Raw genomic sequence first — 16009 nt, 5'->3', positions numbered from 1 at the left:
AGCTTTTCTTTGGCGGCCACGGCGGAGCTGCCCGGGAGAGCGGACCGCGGCGCTGAGCTTGCTGGAGCGGGCCGCGCATGTAGTGCCCCGACCCGGCCGCGCCCCAGCCGTGCGGCCTAGTGGAGCACGCGCTGCGGTCGGGCACGCTCGGCGTGCGGGACCCCGCCCCTCAATCTCCTTACCTGACCGATGCACTTGCGGAGGGGCCGTGCTGGGCCTCCCTTGGTGGGACGCGACCTCCTGCCCCCCTATCTGGATCCTATGCCGCCCGCACCGGGGCCTGGGCCAGGCACTCGGGAGCGGCATGGAAATCTAAGCAACGGAATACACAGCATGTGGACACCAGTTAATTCAGTGACTGCAGGTACTACCAGAAGTTAAATAACCAGTCAGCCTGTAAGGAATATAAAAACAACAGGATACTAAGAAGGGTAGTATGAAGGAAACAAGAAGAAAGGCGAGCCGGGAATGGTGTGGGCCCACACACTAGATGCTCCTTGGGTGTACCAGGCTGAGGGCACAACAGCTACATAAGGTGAATCACCAGTAACTCCCCAACTAGGTGCATAATCGGTTTTCTGCGATAATACCCCCGGCCCACAGATACTCAGCGCTACCAGCCGCATTAGTGGAGCACTCCCTTTCATTTGGTGCATAGCGGGGGACACATCTTATATGCCTGATCATATACCGTAAAACGGCAACGACGACCAGTCGCTGAGAAAAGCCATAAAAAATCAAACTAATACACAGGAGACTCAAGCGGCCCCCAGCAACTCAAATTGATAGAAATCACAAGGTCTTTCCATGGGACACACATCAAATAGAAAGCTGATATCCTTAAGCAACACGACTCGGAAGGCCCAGCAGTGAGTTTTACCAGTGCAGAACATATCTGCCCTTTTGACAGTCCTGAATTGCCTGCTTATTGTGCGGAGATCCCCGCAGACGTCCTACCTGCACCCCCTGGCGCCCCCGCATGGCTGGACTCTGAATCGCGGGACGGGCAGATTGGGAGGGGCAACAATCGTGAAAAGACATGGTTAAGCCAAAATACCCCAAACCGGGGATCCACATGGACGGGGACCCACCCCCCGCCTACAGTTCAATTGGACATGCAATCAGCAACACTTCTTCAATTGAATGAAACTATGCGCAAGCATTCCCTCCAATTTGATAAAATCATGCAAGCAATAATGGACACTAAATCCTCAATGGAGGGGAAAATCGACGCTGCAGTACTGGAGGTCTCACTGCTCCGCGCTGACCACCGTAAATTGACAGAAAGGGTACACAACACAGAATCAGCATTAAAAACCGTCCAACCAGAAGTGGCAGACATGAGAACCAAAATCCAACAAATGGAAACGGATATAGCTCAACTGCAACGTAGGACGGAGGACGCGGAAGGCCGCTCAAGACGCAACAACATCAGATTCCTCGGCATAACAGAACGACTTGAGCTCCCTAAAGCAGAGGAATTCATAGAGAATTGGCTGCAAAACATACTGAGCACACAAGACTCCGCTAGGCCCCCAGTGATTGAGAGAGCTCACAGAATTCCGAGCAGACCCCCTCGGCCCGGAGCGCCACCTCGCGGGGTTTATAAACTATAGAGAAAGAGACATGGTTCTCCAACACTTCAGAACCTCGAACCCAGTTAACCTGGAAAATAACAGCGTAACGGCGTACCCAGACTATACTATGGAAGTACAGCGTAAAAAAGTTGCATATGTTAAGATCAAACAACTATTGTGTGAACACAATATCACCTACTCTCTTATGTTCCCAGCACGCCTGCAAATATTATCAGATGAAAAAACACTTATGTTTTCCACACCAGAAGACGCATGGACTTGGATCCATGCTAAAGGGTTAGTAGATCCAGCCAGGGAAGAGGCAGCGAACGAAGAATGGACTACCACCTGCTCCAGAAGGAAGAAAAAATCAAAAGCATCGACGCGCCCAACCAAATCACAAATGGCAGCAGATCAAGCACAAATTTTAAAGGAAACCAGCTCTTTCACTCGATCATTAATAGACACCAGGAGCGATACAGATACTAATGACAACCTCACACTGAGGGGACTCCAGCCCATCCCCCTCCCCGTTGCTGGTCGGCCCTACCTTCACTCCGTGCTCGGCTGACGAACTCTAGAGGATCGGGGCGGGTTCCCGTCGCGCCTGTCCGGGCGTGGCGGATACCTGGGCGTGACTTCCCCCCCCTCTGCGGGTGCACGCCAGGGATCGCGACGGCCTTGGGAGGGGAGCCAACTGATAGCCAAACTGGCAGCATTAACTGTCGCCCGCCATACGACCCGGTCATGCACAGGGAAAGCATCATCCTAGAGGTGGGCCATACAGGGACCCGACCTCAGTCAATCTACGCCCCCGCTACCTGAACGGTACCCGAATGGAACTGAACTGCCAGGACGTTAGCTGAGGCACCGGTTGTGCCACTATGTTTAAAACTGGGATCTGCCCGAAATATCCTTCTTGTTATTATTCCTTTTCTCTTTCTTATCTTTCTCTCTCCCATCATGGGATTATTCCTCCTCTTTTGGGATCGGGGCTGAGGGCGGACGGGGGTAGGGGGGTGGGTTGCATGGCTGGGGCGCGCATGCGTTGGACTGGTGGCAAATGTCGGATGTGCGCAGGACTAGGATCCTGGGAACACTACACATAGCTCTTCACAACACCACTCAAAATGATGAATAAAGAGCCAGTATATAATATAATAACGTGGAACGTGAAGGGTATGGCGGGAATAAAAAAAATGTAATAGGATACACACATATCTAAAACGCCACCATACTCACATAGCAATTCTCGAAGAGACTCACATCACCCCAGAGGATATTACACGGCTAGAAAAGAGATGGGCGCGTCGGGTTTACGGTTCCGGTAACTCGTCGTTTGCCAGAGGGGTGTTGATATGGATAGCCCCAGGGGTTCCCTACACGGTACAACGCAGCACAACAGATAAGGATGGCAGATTTATACAACTGTCGGGGCTACTAGACGGGGAGACATTAATGATAAATGGACTATATTGTATGTCCCAAATGTTAGACAGGGTGAATTTCTACAAAGAACGATATCACAACTAACAAACAATCTAACTACATCTTGCATATGGGGAGGGGATATGAACTGCGTGCCACAAATAGAGATGGACAGATCACATCCCCCCCTGGTAACTGCCCCAATAGCGAAAAATTCTCAGAAGCTACAAACATGGATGAAAGATCGCCACTTGATAGATACATGGAGACACCTGCACCCACATGATAGAGAATACTCTTACTACTCCCCAGTACACCTCCTACACACACGTATTGACCTTATTCTTATCTCACAGGGTTTAACTCATAGAATAATGGGTGTGGACTACGCCGCTAGGGTAATTTCGGACCACAGCCCACTTATCAGATGGGGTAGACCCCGTGCCTGTATTCCAACTTGGAGCCTACAAACTCAACTGCTACACAATCCTCCGTTCAGAAAAGAGATGGACAACAAGCTCTAGAGCTATTGAATGGGATGCACACAAAGCTGTCATACGGGGGATATGTATATAAACAACAGTGGGAGTACGTCAAACACTGACAACCGAGCTCCGTAAATTAGAGCAGGAGGTCCATTCCTTAGAGTGCAACTTTGCAAAAGGCACCACCACGCTAGCTGAGCTCTCTGATATTCGTGGTCATTGGAACGAGACAGACAACCGGCTCAGGCGCTTCGACCATCGACATTACATGGCCCGCACACACGCAGAAGGGGACAGATCCAGTAAATTACTAGCCTGGCTCATAAGCAATGAGCATTGGAACTCCCCATAGGCGCCATCCGCCTAGACACGGGATTAATAGTCAATACACAAGCGGAGATAAACAGTGCCTTCAAAGAGTACTATTGCTTACTATACAAAGCGCGACCCCCTTCCTACGGCAATACAATTAAGCGAGTTCTTTAACGGCATTGCCCTAAACCGCTTAACGGATAATCAGATAGCTGACCTAGATAGACTGATAGATCTTACGGAAGTACAACAGGCGTTACAACAATTAACGCATGGCAAGGCGCCTGGTAATGACGGTATACCCATCGAATACTATAGTACGTTTTAATCCCAAACTTTAACCCCATGTCTAGCAATGTTAACAGAAGCCCTTAGACTAGGCTAGCTTCCCGACACTTGCCGAGAAGCACTGATAGCAGTGTTACCCAAAGCGGCTGCGATCCATTGGATGTACGCTCATACAGGCCATTATCGTTGCTAAACACAGACTGCAAATTACTGGGCAAAATTCTAGATAACTGCCTGCTCCCATACATATCAGAATTGGTCCATCAAGACCAATCTGGTTTCATTCCTGGCCGCAACACTTTCAGCAATATCCAGAATTTACTGCACCTAATGGAAAAATCCCCAGTGGGCGATTATCACCAAGTAGCAGTCTCGCTAGATATAAAAAAAGCGTTCGACACATTAGGATGGCCCTTCCTGATTGAAACGCTCTGGCGCATGGGATTTGGACAGACTTATATTGACTGGGTGAAAGTATTATACGCTAACCCAATGGCGAGGGTCAAGACAGGCGACACGATTTCTGAGCCAATTAGCATAGAAATAGGTACCAGGCAGGGATACCCATTATCCCCGCTCCTGTTTGCTCTGGCCATTGAACCACAAGCGGCTCGTCTCCGTACATTGGCCCTGTCCTGGGGCGTGCATGATGGCCGGACACATCGCGTAGTGTCCTTGTATTCGGACGATGCACTAATTTTCCTCCGCGATCACACGTAATCCTAACCTGGCCTACTGAACCTACTGCAACGATTTGACTCTGTGGCCGGACTGAGGGTGAACTGGTCAAAATCATGTATATTTCCCATGCGCCCGGTCCCTGAAACCCATAGGATACCCTTCATACCGGGTGACTTGAAGTGGTGTCACACCACCTTTAGGTACCTAGGAATAAATATCTATCACGACAACTGGGACCTAAGGGACAGCAACCTTGGCCAAGCAATCAGATCCTTTAGGGGCTCTCTGCCCTTCTGGTGCTCGCTTCCACTATCACCTATGGGCAGAGTGGCCATAGCAAAGATGATAATACTTCCACGCCTCCTGTATTTCTTTATGGCCCTGCCGTTGGTACTACCTGCTTCCTTCTTCAAACCTTTGAATAGTTTATTGACTGATTTGATATGGGGCAATGGCCGAAGACGGGTAGCATTACCCAAAATATATCAACCACTTATACTAGGGGGACTAGGGCCCCCCAGATTTGAATTATACTATGCAGCTGCTCAACTGCAATGGATATCTTTCTGGATCAGGAACCCCTCCAACGCAGAAACACAGATGATTCTATCGGATCTCGGTAATACTGAGGTACTGCATTATTTCTTGAACCACGAGTGCCCCAAACATCCACGCAGTATCCTGCAGACTACGGCGCACTGGATATGGGGCCGATTCGCATGATCAGGCGACAAAACTCCACAATACTCCCCTAAGATACCACTGTTGGCTCTCCCGAAGATCGTAAAAATAGCAACCAAGGTGTGTTTGCACTCGTGGGGAGACAAAGGCATACGTACAATTGGGGACATATATTTAGACGGGCAACTCCAAACGTACGAGAAACTGGCCGACAAATATACCCTAGGACAGGGTAGCTTCATTGCCTACGGAGCAGTACGACAAGTTATACGGTCTCGGTGGTGAGATGGCAATGCGGAGCCTAATATCTCCCCCATTCTCCACGACCTGCTACAACTGCTCCAAATAAGTGTATCAAATACGTACAAAACTCTCACTACACATATCGAACATACACAGGAGCAAGCAAAAAGCAGATGGGACCATGTGCTGTCAGCACCCCTAAAACAACACGCATGGACCCAAGCCATGAGAATGATTTATGAAGTATCCCGTAATCCCCACTTCCGGTACACTCAGTTCAATTACGTGCACCAAACATACCTATCGCCACATCGCATAACGCGCATGTTTCCTCAAGCGCCGCAAGCATGTTCCAGATGCGGAACCACAGAAGCGACTTTCTTTCACATGACATGGGACTGTCCCCCAATTCAGAATGTATGGAATGACATAATAACCCTGCTAGCCGAATGGACAAACACTACACTAACTCCCAGCCCTGAATTATGCTTGCTTACTGGGCATAGGGCCGTGCCCCAAAAAACACAAACACACGTTTCATTGTATCGCCCTAGCACTGGTGATGTATAGGCGCCTCATAGCCATGCAATGGAAAGCACTGGGTGCCCCAAATATTGCCCAGTGGCGAGCTGAACTGCTGCGGGCAAAGGCCGAAGCACAGACGCTGCAGCTCCTATTAGACAAAGGAATCCTGGTCAAGGGCTTGGATACTTGGAATTCTTTTGTGACCGCTGTAAAAAGCAAGGATGACGATCGTCCTCCCTGAAATGAGTAAATATCAGAGAACACCCGACACTTAAAATATGACACTAAGACACCAACACAAGTGCTCACTGTCATGCACACTACAAGTTGTAAACTAACTTACAGAACTAAGATATGAGTTACGAGTGCAGCCCAAATACACCACCAAACAATATGTGGAAAAAAAAAATATATATATATACATATAGACACCCACACTGGTTCTCTATGGAAGACCTAAACTAAGAGGACTGAGCACTTACTTATACTATTTGTTCGGGTGGAGCGGCTGCCGCGGCTGCTTGCTTTGCTCAGGGACTGCCATGTCACCGCCCTTACTCCGGGTGGGAGCTGGAACCCCGGCCCCTCCCTGAACTACTATTGGACTGTAGGTATTGCTGAACGGCCCTGGCTAGGGGGCTCAATTGCTGGACCTTAAAGGGGGGCCACACTCCCCTTGTAACCTGTCCCTCTCCTTTGCTTTCCCCCCTCCCACCTTCCCTACGGCGCTCGCTCGTCCTGCTCCCGATCTACTCTGTGTTTTTTCCTTGTACCTTAAGTTTCTCTATCATTATCCCACATGGTGTACCAATTATGCACTGTACATTGTTTCCTTGCCCTTTGCATGGGGGGGAGGCTTCTGTATGGGAGCAGGAAATGTGGCAATTAAGAAACCTCAATGTACCTAATATTTGGAGCAAATTGTATGCACCTGTATCTCTCTTAAGTGTTGCCTGTTGGCAGATATAACAATAAAAATATAAAAATATTTTTTTTTTTAAAGTGAAATGTCAGTGTTAAAACCCCTGCTGCTACCATGATTTTCTAAAGACAGCTCTGGTGCCATTCTTCTGTGCTTCCTCCAGCTCATACATGCAGGCAGTGCACGTCCACTGTCAGGAAAGGCTTTATCAGACCCTCCATCTTGTGCCTTGTCAAACCCGGGCACTCCAAAATGTATCCAGCTTGCTTCAGCATTCCCACACTTGCAAACATCATGGAGTCCCTCCCCCACTCACCATACATGCACGTGACATCTGTGCAGGGATGTCAATGTGGGTATGACATGTAAGTGGAACTTTCCACGAGCAGCCTGTATGCCTTGCACTCTGACTGAACAGACGGAAAGCCTCGTCCACCACTATAGATTCAAGAAAACGTATGCTGTCCCCACCGCTCACATTACGTATCCAAATGACACATATGGTAGTCTCGTGTCCGCTAGACTGTACGCCTGTGGCGCCCCTCCTTGCCTCAGATCCAGGCCCTTGTTCTCGTGGTCAATTTTCGGCGTAGGCCTCAGCACGCAATAGGACAATGTACATGTTGTTGCCAAAAGAAAATCAAGATACCTGATCCAGTAGTAGTCTGTATACGTAGTGCTGGGTGCACGTCATTTTACCATGCAGGAAATGTTATTGTACCAGCAGCATTTTTCATATTAAGATATTTTCGTTTTAAGTACGATCGTTTTGTTAAATATATTGGCGCAATAGTATTTGTGATTCAAATGTTTTAATGGCATATTTGTGCTGCACAACTAAATACAAGTGTTCCCGCTAATTGCAGTGTATACGTGTACTGTTACTTGCAAAATACTTTTCCCATGTTGGCCTTTCACCTTGGCTAACGCAGCAACCTAAAGTAAAATCCACTATCACCAAATCTTGCTTTAGCAGTTTGTGTCCTTGCCAAGTTTGTCACGTCCATTCATAGTCCTACATTATCTATGATGCAGAGATTTAAAAGATGTACTGTCCACGTTGATATTTGAAGCACAATAATAACAACTGACTTTTATGCAGGTAGTGCAGCGGATATTTTACACGGTCAATCGATCCTGGTCTGGGAAAATCACGTGTGCTGAACTCCGAAAAAGCAACTTTTTACAGGTATGTTCGATTGTGTTATGTATAGATTATTACCCAGTTGCAGAGCCCTGGTATGTAATAAAACAAAAGAGGAAGGGTAGTGAAGAAATGTGCCTAACTGCTTCTTTTGAGTTTTACAAAAATTAAACAATCAGTTTATTTTAGTTTTTCCAACCATATAAATACAATAGAAATTCATCCAGTGGTTGCAGAAAGATGAACGTCAAAACATTATAATCACCCCTCAAAAGAATCAAGATACTCATGCATTGCTCCCTAGTATTCATAGGGACATTAAAGTAATTAAAACTAGCTAGTGTTTTAATGTGTTCATTACACCCAAGCACTAGATGAATAATTTAATGAGCGTTTCTAGTGACTTGCTGCCAGGCCTACACAAACTTCGTTCTGTTTGGAGATTCTGCCAAGTCCCTTTTACTGTTTTAACTGCGCTTATCCCCTAAGCTTTCCTTTACACTTTATTCAAAAGCATATATGACTCGTCGTCCCACCCTTTCTATTACAAAGCTTTGCTTCAATTGTTGAGAAACATATTTTTTTTACCCATAAAAGCTGTAACAAACCTCCTTTGTTTAAAAAGACCACCAAGGTTCCAAATACTAGTGATTAGAGGAAGGGCCCTAAGCACACAGTTTATTATTAAAGCGAGTTAATAATCTGTCACATTCGACTCTACTCAGATAAACACGTAGACCAGCTATACTACTGTGTTCAAGGAACCAGGGGTTCCCTAATTTATTTATTTATAAAAAAAAAAACTATACTTTGGACATAACACAATTCATGCTAAAGTTAACTTATACAGGGAGTGCAGAATTATTAGGCAAATGAGTATTTTGACCACATCATCCTCTTTATGCATGTTGTCTTACTCCAAGCTGTATAGGCTCGAAAGCCTACTACTAATTAAGCATATTAGGTGATGTGCATCTCTGTAATGAGAAGGGGTGTGGTCTAATGACATCAACACCCTATATCAGGTGTGCATAATTATTAGGCAACTTCCTTTCCTTTGGCAAAATGGGACAAAAGAAGGACTTGACAGGCTCAGAAAAGTCAAAAATAGTGAGATATCTTGCAGAGGGATGCAGCACTCTTAAAATTGCAAAGCTTCTGAAGCGTGATCATCGAACAATCAAGCGTTTCATTCAAAATAGTCAACAGGGTCGCAAGAAGCGTGTGGAAAAAGCAAGGCGCAAAATAACTGCCCATGAACTGAGAAAAGTCAAGCGTGCAGCTGCCACGATGCCACTTGCCACCAGTTTGGCCATATTTCAGAGCTGCAACATCACTGGAGTGCCCAAAAGCACAAGGTGTGCAATACTCAGAGACATGGCCAAGGTAAGAAAGGCTGAAAGACGACCACCACTGAACACGACACACAAGCTGAAACGTCAAGACTGGGCCAAGAAATATCTCAAGACTGATTTTTCTAAGGTTTTATGGACTGATGAAATGAGAGTGAGTCTTGATGGGCCAGATGGATGGGCCCGTGGCTGGATTGGTAAAGGGCAGAGAGCTCCAGTCCGACTCAGACGCCAGCAAGGTGGAGGTGGAGTACTGGTTTGGGCTGGTATCATCAAAGATGAGCTTGTGGGGCCTTTTCGGGTTGAGGATGGAGTCAAGCTCAACTCCCAGTCCTACTGCCAGTTCCTGGAAGACACCTTCTTCAAGCAGTGGTACACGAAGAAGTCTGCATCCTTCAAGAAAAACATGATTCTCATGCAGGACAATGCTCCATCACACGCGTCCAAGTACTCCACAGCGTGGCTGGCAAGAAAGGCTATAAAAGAAGGAAATCTAATGACATGGCCTCCTTGTTCTCCTGATCTGAACCCCATTGAGAACCTGTGGTCCATCATCAAATGTGAGATTTACAAGGAGGGAAAACAGTACACCTCTCTGAACAGTGTCTGGGAGGCTGTGGTTGCTGCTGCACGCAATGTTGATGGTGAACAGATCAAAACACTGACAGAATCCATGGATGGCAGGCTTTTGAGTGTCCTTGCAAAGAAAGGTGGCTATATTGGTCACTGATTTGTTTTTGTTTTGTTTTTGAATGTCAGAAATGTATATTTGTGAATGTTGAGATGTTATATTGGTTTCACTGGTAATAATAAATAATTGAAATGGGTATATATTTTTTTTTGTTAAGTTGCCTAATAATTATGCACAGTAATAGTCACCTGCACACACAGATATCCCCCTAACATAGCTAAAACTAAAAACAAACTAAAAACTACTTCCAAAAATATTCAGCTTTGATATTAATGAGTTTTTTGGGTTCATTGAGAACATGGTTGTTGTTCAATAATAAAATTAATCCTCAAAAATACAACTTGCCTAATAATTCTGCACTCCCTGTAGTACCTTGAGAGGACTTCCAGTACCATTCTATCCTATCTGGGGTTTATTAAGCAGGCAGCATAGTCTGTATAAAAAGTTTCCATGGACGTGATTTCCCCCTTACTACTCTCCCAAGGTAGTTGGGAAAGATCCAGCCTTGGGTAGCTCAGTGAGCAGGTCAGCAATAAAAAGGTTAAATAACAAGCCTGCGGGGAACATTCGTCCGTATTTCCAAACTTTGTACAGGGTCATTTTTCGGAGAAACAATCACTTGTTGCTATTGAAGTGTAAGACAATGATTAAAACTAGCAATCTATACTGAGCCCCCTTGCCCCTAGCTTTGGTGAAATCAATACACGCAGAAAACCTTGAAGGATGCTTTGTTTTCTGAGCATTTTTGCCATTAAACAAAGTGATAAACAGTTATGCACAGGGGGAGAACATCCATCTATTCCCACCCATTGTCTATAGCTTGCTACGATTTGTTTTTTGGATCGACAGCCTGTTCTCATTAGGCTGAATTAACTGAATAAGGCTAACGTTTAACTACTTATGGGAGTTTTTACTTGACTTTTAGGTGACAAAATATTACCTGCATCTCCCGTTCGCTTCACTTCTCTAACAGAAGGATTTGTTGACACTAGAGGTGAAGTAATTAAAACAATGTTAGTTTGGGCACCCAGCTGATCCCTGATTTAAAGGCGAACTCAAACATTATACACTAAACGTTGTTAAACCTTCTGAAACATTGTGCACTTATTTGTCATCCTCAGCCTGCTTAAACATGGCTTTATAGGGAAACGGCGGAAGGTGCAACCATGATAACTAGAAAGATGAGGCGGTTTTAAGTCTGGTGAATGTAATGCAGTTACTGTTTTTGTTGACAGAATGTGGTACTGTTGGAAGAGGACGACATTAACCAATCTGTGGAATACTTCTCCTATGAGCATTTCTATGTCATCTACTGCAAGTTTTGGGAACTGGACACCGACCACGACCTGTACATTGATCAGAAAGATCTAGCTCGACACAATGATCACGGTATGGAAGGCGTCAGTCCGGTAGTTATTTGTTAGTAGACCTTCTGTGTGCAGGTCACTCATACTTGTTTGTACTTCTAGAAAAGTAGCCCTTAAAAGCTCTCTTCTACAAATGTTGTGGATGAGACAGATCCTGTAAAATATATGGCTTATAAGTGTAAAGGGCAACTACTTGTTATATGTTGTCACTTCAAATGCATCTCTCATTTGGAAAGTACTGGCTTGCACGCGCAAGGAATTCAGAACGCTGAGCTCCCAATTTCTGGTCTACACATCATGTTACTATATCTTTGCTTGTAAAGACCACATACACTTTCTCCCTCCTACATAAAGGCGTCATAGTAAAACAATACATGTCTAATGGGTCACATTTCCGGACCATATGTCTAATTGGTCACATTTATTTCTTGGTCATGCTTTTGTTAATGTTTCCTAGGTCCCAATTTGCTTGCAAAAGTAGAGAAAGGTTGCAATCAAATTTGTATCAAAACATTTGAAATATTTCTGTTAGTGCTTCTTCATATTTTTGGAAAACATGGGTTCAGTGTCTGGAATCTTCCATTGATGATGGCAGAGCTGCACTAACATTTAACATATACGTATGTTGTGCGTGTAACCTTTTCTGTGCATCTCATGATTTCCAATTTATCACCAAAGTCTCTTATCTCTAAATTGCTTTTCTCCTTCGCCAAAATTAGAAAAGCACTTCAAGAAGTTTTGTCACAAATTTCCCTGTGCCAATGAATGCAAATGTTCTTTTCTTTTTCTTTGTTGATAATTTTTTATTACATTGATAAGCACATATTGTTTTAATTCTCTGGACATTTTTTGGGTACACGTGATGTTTTTACTTATTCGTAAATTCAGTTTTCTGGGGCAGTACTCAATACTAAGTGCTCCGGCTTGTCAATTAAACCATAAAGACTCTCTTTTTATTTTCAGATGTGGAAAACCCCAGGAAAAATGTATGTTTTAAGGATTGCATTTTGGTTCTCAATGCATAATCAAGACATAATCGAGCTAGTTTAAATTCTTTTGAATGGCCCCAGGAGAGTATAGGTTTGTCACCAGTAACCTGTATGAGTGTGGCTACGCATTGTGTTTAAAGGTGAAAAAGGTAAAGACTGAATTCTTTTTTGCTACCTTTTGCAGAATGTCTTAATGGCTATCAAAGTCCCTAATCTTGGCACGAACATCTTTAGCAGGAGGCTCCTTAGACTGTCCTCTGTTTCCACTGTCCAGGCTATGCTAGGTTCAAATGCTGAGTCTTGAAATAAACATCAACAAAGGACAGTTCCTCAGTTTGTGAAAAAGGACGTGCTTCAGATACCGGGGGCCACTGTAGCCCCCTCCCCTAGCTGCAGAGTCCCCTAACTTTGGGTTTAAAGTCGGGCAGGTCCTATTTTGGGCATAGCGTGTGGTTGAGTTGTGATTCAGAATTTAGGCAGAGGAGGCGAAACGTATGCATCTCCTTCACTGATGTTCTTTGATGGCAGTGGGAAAGTTTTCACGTTTTTGGTGGGTTTGTAGAGGGGGGATCTCCATACAGAGGCATGGTGTGGCTGTACCTACAGGTCACCTGCAGGTGAGATATAGCACCTTGAATTGATTATTGTCTCAAGCTAAAATCAATTAAACATATGAGGTAGGAGGTTCCTTTACAGTCTTCTAAATCCTGAACAACTGAGATCATTCTTGTACCGTCAATAATTTTTGTGAAACAAGTATTTGTTTAATCTGTTGTGGCATTATAAACATTACAAAATGTAACTTACCAGATTACCCTCTCCTCCTGATGTTCTTAATGATAAACAATTTGTTGCTGCACTCCTTAGAAAGGGGTTTGTAAAAGGCAGAGGTTGTTTGACTCTTTGAATGCCAACAAATTCACAGTATTTATTGACATTGTCCACTGCTGTCTTGTCAGGCTGCTTTTCTTCTCAGGACAGTCGACCTCTTTGGATCCAATTTCCATTGGGCACCAACTTCGCTGGACACTATCTTCTGAAAATTTTATAAAGGAAATTATTCACAGTTTCCTTCTGTTCCCTGCTGTAGTTGGCATTGGCTCATTTGGCTGGTATACACGTAAAGGCTTTAATAAATGATACCTTGTTAAACAACCTGGTTAAAGACCCAAAACATAACAAAATGAACTGGATGTGTGTCTCTTTGTCCTAAAAAGACAAAGGAGACACCATTTGGAGCAAGGTTACTATGACAAAAATACTCCATTCCCCCTCACTGAGAGGGTGGCTGTTCACTGTAGAGCTGCTGAGCATATGATTGACATTCTCATCATGGCACATTTGAGAAAATACATAAACTAAGCAATAGAGCAGCACTTTTATAAAAGTTTATTGATGTTCATTTTTTTATTTTAGTGAGAGAAATTCTCATTAAAAAGGAGATACTCTTTTGCTTTACATATATTTACTTGTGGTTTCAAGCTGTTTAACTCACCTAGGCCAGTAGCAGCCGAACAGCATAAGAAATCAGCATCTGCTTGAAGAGTAGGTCTACCCTCAGTATGTTCTATAATGTTGCATAAGTGAAAGAACTATTGATTTTTCACTAGGAGGGCAGCACACGTTACCTTAGTAAGTGTTAAAATGGACACATGCTTTTGCTTTACGGAGAGGATGCGAAGAGGAAAAGCACCAAGCTTGGCAGTATGAACTCTTAGTGAGAGGCAGATTTTTTTCACAGTGAACATGCCCCAACTGTTTGTGATGGTCATAGGGTTGGTGTGCAGAGAATCACCTTTTTCTGTTTTTCTTTTCTTTAATAAATAAAAACTACCCACAGGTTTCTTTGCTCCTGGGATGACTAGGAGATAGCATTTTTCCCATACCCACTTCTAATAGAATACCTGATAAAACGAGCCTTAAGAAGCCCCAGGAATACCATCCCTACAGGCCAAACATATTTATTTTTGGGGAGGTGATGTGTAGCCTCCTCCCCAAGCCCAAATGGGCTTCTAGGACCCAATCCCCTTGGGCCAAACAAATTTATATTAGGGGTGGTGGCGCATGGGCCCCGGGACCCCTTCCCTTGGGCCATAAATTCATTATAGGGTAGAGGGCACGTGGCCCTCTCCTCGAGCCTTAAGAGGTTAGGGGGAGGCGCATGGCCCCTTACCCAAGCCTTAAGAGGCCCTGGAACCTCAACCTTTGAGGCAGAGTTCTATTATTAAGGGACAGGGGTCATGCAGTCCCCCTCCCCAAGCCTTATTACACCCCTGAGGCCCTATCCCCTGGGCCTTATTGCATTATTAGGCGAACGTGGGCATGTGGCCTTCTTCCTGAAGATTTATGGGGCCCCCTGGGGCCAGATCCCAGTGCCGACAAACCACTAGTTGGGGGCCGCAGGACGAACCCCAGTGCCCCTGTGGCCCCAACCAGCTCCTCACATGGTATGGGAGCCGGCACTGCTCCCATCCAGAGCTAGCAACTGTCTTTGCATGTTCCTTCTGGGTGTGAACAATATCTGTTTCCCTGCTGCAAAAGTCTGCCACGCTCCAGCTGGAACATTTCTAAATCTCTTGGCAGCTGGGAGCAGACATGTCTTCCCTGCTCATGTTTCTGCAGGCAGGGAAAGCATGATGCTCCTGATAGGCGGGAGATTTAAAAATGCTCCGGCTAGGCGGGAACGAACATATTTTTCCCTGCCTGCATCACTCTGTCCTGGGTTTAAGCTCCCCGGGCAGGTAATTGAGTTGGCCCTTGGGTAGAGGATCCCTGGGGCCTTTTAAGGCTCACAGATATGAGATGAACGGCCCCTTCCCCTTTTCTCTTGTATTTGGGCCCTGGGGATAGAGTCCCTGTGGCCTAATAAGGCTCCGGGTGGACACCGTACCCTTAATGAAGGTACTCCACTCTGGGGGTCCCCCAGTGGCTTGGGCAGGGGGGCTGGGCGCCACCTCTCCTTAATTAATGTATGGATATAAACCAAATCACAAATAGCACACCATCTGGACCAAGATCTAACTCCCTGCCAAACTTGTGAAATTCTGTTCAGCAGTTTTTGCGGTAGTGCGTCTTAAAGTCTATGGAAAATGCATGGGTATTTTGTGTTTTGGGAGCTCCTTTGGTTTTCTTGGCCCCCGCTTGATGGATCACCCTGAAACTTTCAATGCACAAAGTCTGCAAAAAGTAGCACTTTTAAAAAAAGTTTTGTGAAGGTTCGTCAAACGGTGCCAAAATTGTCAACAAAACCAAAAGTAGTTTCTTATGGAAATCTGACCTACTTTTAACTATCCATTGGTGACTGCCACTGGGTAATAAATAAAT

General features: G+C 45.2%; 1 protein-coding gene across 2 annotated transcripts in view; it reads left to right on the top strand.

Moving 5' to 3' along the window:
• PPP2R3B (protein phosphatase 2 regulatory subunit B''beta) overlaps nucleotides 1-16009 on the top strand; it is a 396604-nt gene that overhangs the window by 265999 nt on the left and 114596 nt on the right. For both annotated transcript variants that reach the window (XM_069204311.1, XM_069204312.1), the window contains exons 6-7: nucleotides 8245-8331; nucleotides 11565-11718. In XM_069204311.1, coding sequence (XP_069060412.1) covers nucleotides 8245-8331; nucleotides 11565-11718 — 241 coding nt within the window. The remainder of the gene's footprint in view (nucleotides 1-8244; nucleotides 8332-11564; nucleotides 11719-16009) is intronic.

Source organism: Pleurodeles waltl, chromosome 8 (genome assembly GCF_031143425.1).
Source record: "Pleurodeles waltl isolate 20211129_DDA chromosome 8, aPleWal1.hap1.20221129, whole genome shotgun sequence".
Classification (NCBI taxonomy): domain Eukaryota; kingdom Metazoa; phylum Chordata; class Amphibia; order Caudata; family Salamandridae; genus Pleurodeles; species Pleurodeles waltl.
The sequence above is the reverse complement of the archived record's forward strand: the minus strand, read 5'-3'. Positions and strand labels throughout refer to the sequence as shown.